The sequence below is a fragment of the Schistocerca piceifrons genome, chromosome 2 (assembly GCF_021461385.2).
Source record: "Schistocerca piceifrons isolate TAMUIC-IGC-003096 chromosome 2, iqSchPice1.1, whole genome shotgun sequence".
In the NCBI taxonomy this organism is placed as follows: domain Eukaryota; kingdom Metazoa; phylum Arthropoda; class Insecta; order Orthoptera; family Acrididae; genus Schistocerca; species Schistocerca piceifrons.
In genome coordinates this window covers 154,325,598-154,338,116 of record NC_060139.1, presented here as the reverse complement: position 1 = coordinate 154,338,116, position 12,519 = coordinate 154,325,598, and the positions used below count along the sequence as shown (strand labels likewise).

The 12,519-nt window shown below is 39.9% G+C and overlaps 1 protein-coding gene across 1 annotated transcript in view; it reads left to right on the top strand.

Annotated features, from left to right (window-relative positions):
* Positions 1-324: 324 nt before the first annotated feature.
* LOC124776268 (protein phosphatase 1 regulatory subunit 7) overlaps positions 325-12,519 on the top strand; it is an 80,165-nt gene continuing 67,970 nt past the window's right edge. Inside the window, exons 1-2 of the mRNA XM_047251168.1 lie at positions 325-512; positions 601-699. Of these exons, the coding sequence (XP_047107124.1) occupies positions 500-512; positions 601-699 (112 nt within the window). The 5' untranslated portion in view covers positions 325-499. The remainder of the gene's footprint in view (positions 513-600; positions 700-12,519) is intronic.

Here is a 12,519-nt window from a genome sequence, read left to right as displayed (position 1 = left end):
CCAAAGAAACAAGGTGTCTGAAAGTGAAAAAGATTCTGGATCGTGAGTTGTCCTTGGGTAGCTCAGATGGTAGAGCATTTGCCAGCGAAAGGCAAAGGTCCCGAGTTCGAGTCTTGGTCCGGCACACAGTTTTAATCTGCCAGGAAGTTTCATTCTCTTAGGGGTTTGTTTGTAGGATTTTCGGTAGTGAATAAATGTTGTTTCGCATATCAGCAGTTATCACATAAAATTGATCAAGAATATCCATTATGAAGTTTGCTTCGGTCATTAATAAACTTCATGCAGCAGTGATCTTTGGCTTCTTGAACTGAAACTCACAGAAGTTTCATGTAAGGTTTTATCTGTTTACATGTCGTCAGTTAACTGCTGTAATAATCGTTGGATGATAGCACAAGCAATTGTAAACAAAGTAGCGAATAAAGTTTTCGTTTACTGTGTTTGAGGCCTACCTGCCGTTCCTGGTACTGGAGGCGACAAGTCGTTTAATTTGTGCTGAAGAATGAGTAATACGGGTGAGTATTGATGAAGAAAGTGGAATGTGCAGTGGATGGATTCACAAACAGAAACAAGTTGAACGAGCAATTGTAATTTTTATGTTAGGTAACTCGCAAGACGTGACAGAAAATGATGGAGATAAAACACTTACTGGATCAGAGAGTGTGCTTTCAACTGGAGATCCAGAAGAGAATGTGACAGCAGGTCAGATATTCCATAATGTTATAAATGATTGTCAACCAAAAAGTAACGAAGCTTCTTGTAACTTACTGCTATTTCTTTTAAATCTCTGGTTTCATTTGACTTGAGACTATCAGTTGTTTAACGGATAAGAAGTCCAGTCATCTAATTCACCCAAGTTTTTGTCGGCAGTATTTATCACTATGTTGCGCAGCTACTATCCTTTCGATTTTTAGTAACAACTACATTTCCTCTTCACTCTTTCCGGGAATCTGTAACTTTTGGTTTCAAGTTCCCGCTTTGTGTTGGTGCCTTGTTGGTATACTAATATCAGTTTTAATACAAAGCTGCCATTTGGCTCTGAATGTGCTGCGTAGTTACAGAATTTGGCTTGCGGTTAGATACTCGAGGTGTTGGTTGGCTCGTAATTGGGAAGAGGGGCATCATAGAGCAGCTGCTGAGATTCAGATTCTTGACAGTTTGTCAGCACAATTGAGAAAATTTTGTTATAATATCATAGTTGTTATATAACTATCCCGAAATCATGTATTCCGCAATGTAAAATTTACTCTCAGTATGATTTTGGAAGTATATCCTCGTCGTCAAGTGTTAAATATTGTGGCTTTACTAGTTATCCCATTGTTGTTGTTGTTGTTGTATTTAGGCTACATCATATTCTTTTCCAGTACGTCTGCATTCTTGATCTTTGTTGCTCTCTTCTATATTTTGAAAACGTTCCATCTCTCTTTTGTGTTTTAATCCTCGGATTCTTGTATGTTTTCTACGTGTTTGATTGTTTTTCCCAACTGTTGTAGATCTTTCTTATCTTCCATAACCTATGACATTTGTTTTATTGTCAACCCCTTGTTATCCACTCTTTTTAATTGGTTGTAAAATGCAGCGCTTCACTTTCTCATTGTATCAATTTTCAGTTTTTTTGTACACTTCCTTGTTAATTCTTAATTTTAAAATCCCATGTTCATACTTTGTACCCCAAATTTTTCAAATTGTTATTTGATATTTCTTCTCCAAATTATTAAACTGTTTGGCTGTGTTTATGGTGAGGCATTCAGAGGCATGAAGGCACTCACTTTTCTGGGTTACTCACCACATTGTGATGCTTCAGCTTGCATTAATGTATTAATATTTTTATGGTACATCTTTTTTTTTAAGTGAAATGCTGACTCCATTTTTTGGCTCTGTTTGAGTTAGCTGCTTTGCCCAGAGTACTTGGCTGAATTATTTCTCTGAAGTATTTAAATAGTGAAAGTTTCTTAATTGTTCCATATCTTGATCCCAGTACATTGTCTTTAATGTTGGTCATGTATACAGTTTTTCAAATGAAATTTGTAATCCACCTTTTTCCACAACTTCCTGCTATGATTGCTAAATCAGTAGCAAAACAAGTCAATTTCAAGGTTCTCTTTCTTCCGATTTTCAACATTATTTATTCCCACTTCTTCTGTTCTTTTTATCCATACTCATACTACTTTCTTTAAAACACAAATGAATAATAATGGAGACAATCCATCCCACATGCCTATTTTAATTTTGAAATGTTTCGATATTTCCATTACAAATTTAACTTAGGAAATTTTGCTAGTCAAAGTTTGCTTAATGATTTGCCAAGGTTTTATTGTCGTCTCCAAATTCTTCTAGGAATAGTGTGTGTGTTGTGTGTGTGTGTGTGCGTGCGTGCGTGCGTGCTGATTGGGGCTTGAAGTTTCTTACACCTGATTAAGAGTTTTAGGGTTGAGTACTTGTTTGACACACAGTCTTCCTCTCCAAAACCCTCCCTAGTATTCCCTAATTTTTCTGCCATTGGATTGTTTAACCTATTTTGCAAAGATAGTTTTATACATCACCAGGAGGAGTGATATCCCTCAGTAATTGTCTACATATATTTTGGTTAAAAAGTTATATTCAATACTAGTCATCAGCTTTTCAGCTCTGATGAGTGATGTGGGAAACATGCAGCAAACTTTGTAAGCAACACGGCATTTATAACGTGATATCAGTGGTGAGTTTTTCAAACAGGGTGAGCTACAGATCAGTTTGCCACAACAACCAAATTTTTATCTTTCACTTTTGTTGGCTTCGACAACTTGCAACCAGTCTCTCACTACAACAAGGTTTTCTCATTGCTCATTGCTTGGCTTTATCAAATAAAAACGAAACTGTAAAAATATGCACCAGATGTGATGCCACAGCAGCTATTAACTGGTCAGAGCTGAGGACTAGTAGTGAATATTTTTCTTGGCCTCTGTTTTGACCCACTTTTTGTTTAATGTATGAATATGTACTGTTTTCAAATCTCCTGGTAAGTCTCTCAGATGTTTCCAATTCCCTTTTGTAGCCACTTAACAGTTCAGTCATCTGCATTTTTCCACATTCCTGCTACAATGTTGTAATTCCCTAGAGCTTTGTTGGTTTTTAGTTCTTCAATAATTTGTGGAATTTCCTCCAAAATTTGACTGTTGGGAGTCTTCAGTTTTATGTTGTGGAAAAGTTTTGGGAATTTTTCCTTCAGTTCTTCACAGTATAAAAGTTTCTGAAAGTATTTTGACAGCATCCTACAGTTTTCGTGATTATTTAAGGCCAGCCTTCAGTTTTCGTCTTTCCTGGAAGTCCTTGTAAAGTAAGAAAAGTGGGTCATTCGAGTAGTTTGGTTCAATTAACCCATTGAATTTCATTGGAACCTTATGATTATAATATATAAAGTTTTTCTTGAAAATCTTTTTCTTAGCATTCTGCTGTTCTGTATCTATTCTTAAGGGTTTACATTTTGGTGATAATTTCCTGTTCTGTGGGAGAATTTTATTTAATTCTTTCGATGTTGTGAAATGAGGCGGTCATATGGTCAATCTGAAATTCCCCTAAATGTGGATTTGCCACTCCATGTTTTCTGTTCTCTTGCAAATTTTTTAGAAGTTGTGAACATTAACTTGAGGTTAAATTCTTTGCACAGTTTATGATAATATCTTTTTTAAAAAATCCTATTCTTTGGTGACTTCTATATCAATAATTTCACCTTTAATGTCCCTTCTAAGAATATGTTTCATTATGTTTTGGTTATCATTGTCAGTTGCCCACTGTCAATTAAAGCAGCAAATAAATCTTGTGGAGCTGAGTTCCATTTTTCCTTTTACCTTTTTTGCAAAGTTACTATGGAAAAATTCATCATCTTCATGTCAGCCAACAAAATAACTGAATGTTATTTGATACTAAAGCGTTCTTGCAGTTGCTGTAAATATGAATCAGTTTTTGTGTTATGAGGTCCATCGGGCATGATACTTAGTTTGAGAAATCGAAGTTCAGTTTAAGCGTATTAGTGATGTTATCTATGAGATTTATCGAGAGTCTTTGGTGGAGCGTGCTATGCTCAAAACAGGTGTTAGTGAGTGTACTCTGGTTGATTAGTTTTCATTTTGTTGGTGTGTGTGTGTGTGTGTGTAATTAATTAAATGTAGTGGTCCTATTGAGGGGCGGGGGGGACGCGATGTAGGGCTCTATGTTTGAGAGACGGTGTAGGAACATGTCAGGTGGATTTGCTTCACATTGAAGGGTTGGGATGGAGGGCTTACAACCACCTTGTAGTTAATTGCGTAGTATAGTTTAAAATTATGCGACTGTGCTTGTACAAATACTATTGAGGGGTATTTGAGGTCAGTTAAATGTGTTGTGGCGAGGGATAGAAGACACTTTTTTGTCTTGCGGGCTCATCCTAATGAGTACTAGTGGTGGGAGAATGTTCCTGAGTTATTTTGTATTTTTCAGGGGTTCATGAAGATAATTTATTTACTCGTCAAAGCATCATTTCACTATGATATAGGAATTATCAATGAAACTAAATGGATTAAAAATACACACACACACACACACACACACACACACACACACACACAGAATACAGTACTGTACATAAGTTTCTTTTTGAGGATGGGACTTGATGAAGTAGCCATCCCTGCAGTTGCCTGAAATAATTTAGGAAAGCCTAAACCAGGGTGGCAGGAAAGAGTAAACAACATCCTCCCGAATATAAGGTCAGTGTCTTAACAGCTGCACTTCTTCATTCAGTGGAATATGTTATATCCTCTGTGTTAAAACTTAAAAGGAGATAGCCCCTTTTGGTGTTAATCAGAACAAGCTACATTGATTTATATAGAGAGAAAATAAATGCCAAACACTAATCAACAACATACTGTGGAACCCACTGCCTGTACGAGGAAGTGGGAGCTTAACTTAGTTGTAACACAGACCTACCTGTTGGTACTGTATCCTCGAAGTTCATCTGCATGTACTTGACCTGTTAACCTTGCCTGCCCTCTCTTGTAGTGCAGTTGTTTGTATGCTATGTTAGAGCAATTATGCAAAGTTGCAAGTGCATTTAGCAGAATTCACGGAGCTCGCACCACCACATCTACTGCCAATCAACATGGCACTACCACCAAGAATGAATTTACATTTCTAACCACTACGACACTGCTATATTGTTTGGCATATAGTTTATGCTTTGTGCCACAAGGGACTTAAAACCACAATGCCAGAATAGTTGTGGATCTACTGGCAATAAGCAATTGTTGAGTGGTACTTAAGATAGGTAAATAAATTAGTGGAATCAATGTGAAGTGAAGTAGAAATTAGAATGAAAAACTTAGTTAGTTTAGAAGAGTTACACACTGGCAAACAGTGAGCAGAGCAGCAGTGGCAACGGCCGGTGCTTGCAAGTCAGCACATTCAGGAGAAGCCATCGCCCTCCCCACATAAGCGGAAGCTGTCGATTCAGCCGTCAGGTCATCACCCGATTGGCTCACATGTTTCTTAATTGTCACATGTGATCAAAGGCCCTCGCCTACATTCCAAGAGCCAATGATTGACGTTAAGAAGAATCTTCAAGAAGCTTTTCAATGTGACAGAAGAGGCAATGACCGTGAAGTCGTCCACCTCCAGTGAACTGAAGTAAATAAATACGCGAGACGCAGTGGGCCCGACAGTAGTTTTCAGTTCCAGTACAGTTCAGTCGGTGCTGAAGACCGTCATGCAGGAAGAGACTACATCGTACACAGAAGCACCAAGTCTGCCGCTGTAATGGAATAGCAAGCAGCAGCCTCGCCGCCAGAAGACAGAAGTTTGAAGGTATTTGAAGACTGATTTTTACGTACCCGGGTGACTCGTGAGGACGGGAAGGAGACGGCCTCACATCAGCAGTCACCTGTGAGCTGGTGATGAAGATCTGACAGCCAAAGACTGGCAAGCTGGAGTCCGTTGTTCGAGTCCAGGACACTGGCCTTTCCCTGCCGCGCCGCTCTGCTGGCCGACGCACAACACACGCGGCCGCCTAGAGAAGAGAAACACTGGGACGCCACATCCAAGGTATCACCATCCGATTCACGACTTCATTCTCAATAATTAAACGGGCCACCTCACAATGCGCGTCTCCAGTCAACTGGGCAAAACAGCGACACGAGATCCACACCGCCACGCGTAATCAGGCGCTGCCGCTCACGCAAGCAGAAGGCTTCGCAAACAACAGCTGCCGCTCTCCCAGCCAGAACAATCCAGTAAGCAAAACCATTGTACGAATCTTCCAATAAAAGTTATCTTGTGTTAAAAACGCTGTTTCATTCTACCTCATACCTGAGCCAAGGAAGAACCCACCCTGCCCACATGTTGTTAAGAGAGAAAAAGTAATTTATTTAGTGTTTTTCACCCTGACATAATGCTTTAGAATCAAATGCCCTTTGCGGTAATGCTCATCCTGACAATTGACTAGCATCAACAGAGGTTAACCAGTTACACAATATAATATTCTCTGAGGCACTGTATCATCTAAATTCGCTGTCGTGAGCCAGAGGTCATTAGCTACACCGCAGTCACAACACTGAGGTGGAAACAACCAGATAGTCCACATTGTTCCACTTACCAACATGTGTTGGAGTGATGGCGTATTGTACGGCATACACTTTTCTCACTATCTGTCGTCATCTAGGTCTTTGTACATTATCGCAATCAAAGTATACTGCATCAACACCAGTCAAAATCACTGCCTACATAGCTGTACTTAATTAGGCATTGTTAATAAAGCTTATCATGCCACAGAGTTGAAGCTGCCATTTGAGTCAGGTCTCACCTCTTCCAACATCCAGTGCATTCTCTGTGAACAGCACTCATCTACCCCACTGCTAATGTTTCTGGCCTGCAGGATTAATGTTAGAAAATCTAAGTTAGATATATTAATGCTTCTTGTAATATAATGGCCTAATTCAACTACTCTATTTAAGACACTCTCAGTATGCGATGTGAATTAATTTCCCCTACTTACTAACTCTGACAATATGTGATTTTATGGTGGACTATTTTTCCTCTGTGTGCTTCACTGAGTTGGTCTGTTCCATCTGTAGAGGGCGTTCTTGACAACTATACAGTATTTTTATTTTTCTCCCTGCTGGTATTCTTACACCAGCCTTCCAAACTTCCCAAGAGCACACCTGTAACTCCTGGCATGATGATTCACATTTGTTCGCTTGTGCCTTCTTCCTACTGTGTGACAATGGCTTCCTGGGGCCGTTTTCAGCTACCACCAATTCCAATTATTACACTCAGTCAAAATTCCAATATATCATGATCCCAAGCTTATATCACGATGTTGTTTTCACTAATCACACTTTAATAAAAATTCACATCCTTCTACACAGGTTTTCACATGCGTCCTTTCTTAGTCATTATTATAATCTGTAAACTTAGTAACTCTGAAATGAGCATACAAAGTGAGGTGGCATACCACTGAAAAGTCTCAAGCATTCTTTGATTTATTTAAAATTTGTTTCAGTTAACTTATGGCATTAAACATACTTTTTATCTTCATCACTGCATATGCTAAGGACACATACTGGTGACTCCTGGATATGAAGATGCTGCTGTGCCTTTTACACTAAACCAGTCTGTTCAGGAAGGTGACACCAGGCCTTCAATTATTCCCCATTCACGTCTTTATGTCAGTCCATCTGAAAAATTGAAGAAACAGACCCTGCCCTTATGATGAGTGACATATTGAACCAGGGAGAATTATAATGTCTTGTCATTCTCCCAAGTTCAATATACCACTCATCATGGGAGCATGGGTGTTTCCTCATGCACTTCAGATCTTGGATCATGATTTTCTTGTAAAGGTTTAACATCATGATCAGGTATTGCAATGTGACAGGTTCTTGTAGTTATCCCCTTTCATTATTAACCATTAGTCTGATCCTCGGAGTAAGCTTTAATTTTGTAACACCATTCTGTATTACTTGTGAATCTGCCTTTTTAAACAGGTATATTTTAGTGATCTTTTCCATTTCCTCAGGGAGTTTATTACACAATTTTATTCACTGATAGAAAATGCTGTTTTGAATTTTTTATGTGTATAATTTTATTCACTGATAGAAAACACTGTTTTGAATTTTTTGTTTGTTTGTCCAAACTGGCTCTTGTACCATGACAGTTTATGGAACTATTAGTGGTGCACTAGTAATGTTTTTCCTACTATACACAACAGGTTGTTGCAGGTACTCACATGATGCGTTAAGGATACCCAGTTTTCTAAATAGCTGTTTAGAATGAGTCTGACTGCCACTTCTCATTTTTATTCTTATGGCCCTTTTTTGCAGTTTCAAAATTGTGTCCATGTTTTGTTCCTTCAATCCGCAGAAAAGAATCCCATAGCATTGGCTATTACAAATTAATGATAAAACCGTAAGATCAAAATGTGCTGATGACATTCCTTTTTTCCCTTATCTTTATGTATTCATTCCATCTTAACAATCAATACTCATCCCAAAAAGCTTATGTTACACGACTGATAGATTTATCATCTGTGATTAAAGTGACAGAATTGTTTTCCCTGTTTATGCTGAAGTGCATACTGATTATTTTCTTTTTGTTAAATCTTAATTTATGAAATACTGCCTACTCATAAAAGTTCTTGAGGATTTCATTTGCTCTCTCGAACAGTTCATCTGTTTTATCGATGATTATGATGTGGTTGTCATCAGCAAAGCAACATTTTCTAAATATCTTATAATGTCTGGAAAGTCATTGATGCACGTGGCACATAAGAAAATAATGTGTCAAGTGCCAAAAAACTGATTTAGAGATAATCAACAAAATGCACATAGCACTTCCACAATAGCGGTATAAAAGTAGGGGATCAGTACACAAACAAAAAAACTGCACAGTTTTCTTTTCATAGATGGGTTTTTGTTCAACATTATTAGGGTTAAGAACAAAACAATACAAAATTGGGAGAAAATGAAATGTTCTGTATACAATGGCTTTAACATAAACAATGATACAAGAGCCATCATGCCCATTTTCACTCATTTCTTAAGGTTCTTGTGAAACCACTTGTTCTCCTCTTTCACAAATGAAATCATTTTAGCTAAATCCCTTCTCTTTCCTTCAGACAACCTAGATTCACAGTGTGGTGTTTTCAGCTACACCTGTTGAAGATCAGGAGGCGTCACGACCCTTTTCGAGGTGTAATGTTCCTTGGACTTGTCAGTTGCATTAAGAGTTAACTGAACTTGCAGTACCCATAGCTATTCAGCAGTCAGTCTGTTCCACAGTGCTTTTGGAATATGCATATTGGTGAAATTCTTATATTTGTCAGCAGCTGACTTAAAATCACAAAAATCTGTTTCCTGCATAATAGTCAATGTGAATGGTGCTCTGTGTGTAGCTTCAATGATGAGACCAACTAAATCTTTTGGAACTTCACACACACAGTTAGCCTTTTTCATTTTTCAGTGCGAGCAAAATCACGATTGCAAGACATAAAACAGTGCCCATTCAATAAGAACTTACGTTCTATTTCCTTAGAGTAACCTTTTGCTGTTAGATAAACTCACAGAAATATCACCACCTTATTTTTGTTCTGCCCACAGGAGTGTCACTCCACATTATCAGTTTCTTTTTACAAGTAATTTTTGATGTAAGACTTTGAGCACACAGGAAGCAATTTCATTCCAATCCCTACCACACAAGGCCTCATGCCAGAGAAACATGTGATCTGTTTGATTATCACCAACATGAATGCAAAAGCTGTAATTTGAGAGATGCCATAAATAGTACATTCCACTGTGCCATAATAAAGCAAGAGAAATCACTTTTGTAAATCCATTGCAACTGTACATAGGCCTACATCTTAGTTAGGCCCTTGACTCTTAATTGTGTCCACTTTCATGGAATCTATAGTGTTATTTGCGTAACAATAACACCACTCATTACTCAATAACTATTCAAATTATCATTGACATTATAACAATTAACAAGTCAAGAACAGTGAGGTGTGCCCGAAAGCCACCAGTACCTTGTGGTGCCAAGTGCACCAAGACGGTCACAATTTCACAACACTTAATCCATTTGTTATTCAGATGGGTGCAGATACCATTGCCGGTCCTGTGAGGTCCTGCTCTTGGTTGTGTAATGGAACCTTGCTTTTGGAGGCAGATAGTGCTTTTCAAGCACAGAAACTGCGTAATACAACACATCTCCACAGCTCCTGTTAAAGTAGAGGTCCACTCGGCCACCTGATGGCTTGATCGAGGCTGAAGTAACTGCCTATCTCACAGATTGGGGAGTGACTGTAGTTCAGTGCTTCAGGAAAAGGATTGACAAAGAATTAGTCACTTTTGACCATGTGGTACGTCCATAAAAAATTAAGGCTGACTTTGGAGCTATTACTGTCAGACCATATATCCCGAATCCCACGTGTTGCTATGTCAGCACTACAACCACACCCATGAAAATGCAGCCAAGTGCATAACCTGTGGCAGGAACGCTCATGAGGTTGAATGTCCAAGTCCTTACATTCAGTATATCAATTCCAAGGGTGATCATGCTGCTTCCACCCATGATGTCCAATCTACTTTAGTGAGACACCTGTTCCTACTAACATTGCTTGGAAAATGTTGACTACCCACAAACATTGTACACTACCCTCTGGCAATTATAGTGTAGTTCTCACTACACCCTGACCTACGAAAGACATGGCTATGCAGACTTGTGAGTTCCAGTTTAGTGTCACAGTTGTTAAACCGTCCAGCTCCAAGGTCACACCCTAATCTTCACCTGCTATGCGTGCACACCATACCAACAAACCTTCCCCTGCTCCATCAAAATTGCCTGCCTCGCAAGCAGAAGCAAGGAAATCCAAAAAGGACTTTCTGCACACTTGTAGGCAGCCAACATCTAGCTCTGCACCTGACAAACTCCAAGGTTCTAAGCAGTCAGACAAAGGCAAACAATCTTCTCCTTCTCCACTTTAGTGTTTGTTCTTCAACGGTGTCACCGTACAATACCCTCACCCAGCCAACCTCCGTTTCACTGGGACGCAACAACCAGTCTGCTGGCCAATTGGAGGTGAATACCGACACCTCTGTCGAACTAATGGACCAGGATCCTACAGCCTCTGAACCTGGTTATTGTGTACGTTCGAATTCTGGCACTCAGCAGCCACCACAGTGACTGCCTCCTTATTTGGCCTGTTTCCTGTGTATCATTGGATATGGTTATTCTCCAATGGAACATTCGTGACATCAGATGCAATATGGTTGAATTACAGCTCCTCTTGTGATCATACTGTCCAATTGTTTCCTGTCACCAGGAAACAAAATTACTCCCTCAAGATTGCTTTCACCTCCCACACTTCACATCAGACCGTTTTGAATTTTTGACCTGTACTGGTCAGCTTGCTCATCATCTCGAGTGGTCTGTTCTCTCCGACACACACTCGCATGACCATTTCGTCTTTGTCATTTGTTTAGTAATGCCTATCCCATCAGTGCATCCCACCAACTGGCAGCTTTCAATAGCTGACTGGCAGCTCTACTCCTCACTAGCCCCTTTCGATGAACACCATTTCCCCTGAATTGATGATCAGGTCGAATACCATACAAACGCTATCCTTACTGCCACAGAATGTTCCATAATTCGCACCTCTTCCTCGCCGCAACGTACCCCCTCCCATGGTGGACTGAGGCATTCCATGACACAATCTGCTTGCAGAGACAAGTTCTCCGCATTTTTAAAATGCAAACCCACGATGGTGAACTGTATCCATTGTAAAGTTATGTGCACAGTGTTGCTGCATTTTCAGGGACAGCAAAAAAGCTAGTTGGCTTCCTTTCCAGAGCTCTTTCAACACACGCATCAAAAAAGTTTTGCATCATCCCAATTCCCAGAACTCCTGAAGATAGACATTGGCTGTGGATATTGTATCACAGACACAATCCCTTTGACTGTTCAGAGATGTCACTAAACCTGCCCAAAGATGCGAACTACCATGCATGAGCAGCTATTATTAGACAGAGAGGGTCTGATAGCTGATCAGTTCCAGTCATTCCACCAGGAAGGAGGTACATGGCTTGTGTTGCCTATAGTTCAACCATGCCTAGACGGTTCAATACCATGGTTCGATCGTCTCCGCATTGTTACTTTGCACCAGGAAGGGCTCTCAGCAAGGGGAGTGTCCAGGTGTCTCCGAGTGAAACAAAGCAATGTTATTGAGACATGGAGGAGGTGCAGAGAGACAGGAACTGTCGATGACATGACACGCTCAGGCCACCCAAGGGCTACTACTACGGTGGATGGCTGCTACCCAAGGATTGTGGCCCGGAGAAACCCTGACAGCAATGCCACCATGTTGAATAATGCTTTTCATGCTGCCACAGGACATCGTGTTACAACTCAAACTGTGCGCAATAGGCTGGTTGATGCTCAACTTCTCTCCCGACGTCCATGGCGAGGTCCATCTTTGCAACCAGGACACCGTGCAGCGCGGTACAGATGGGCCCAACATCATGC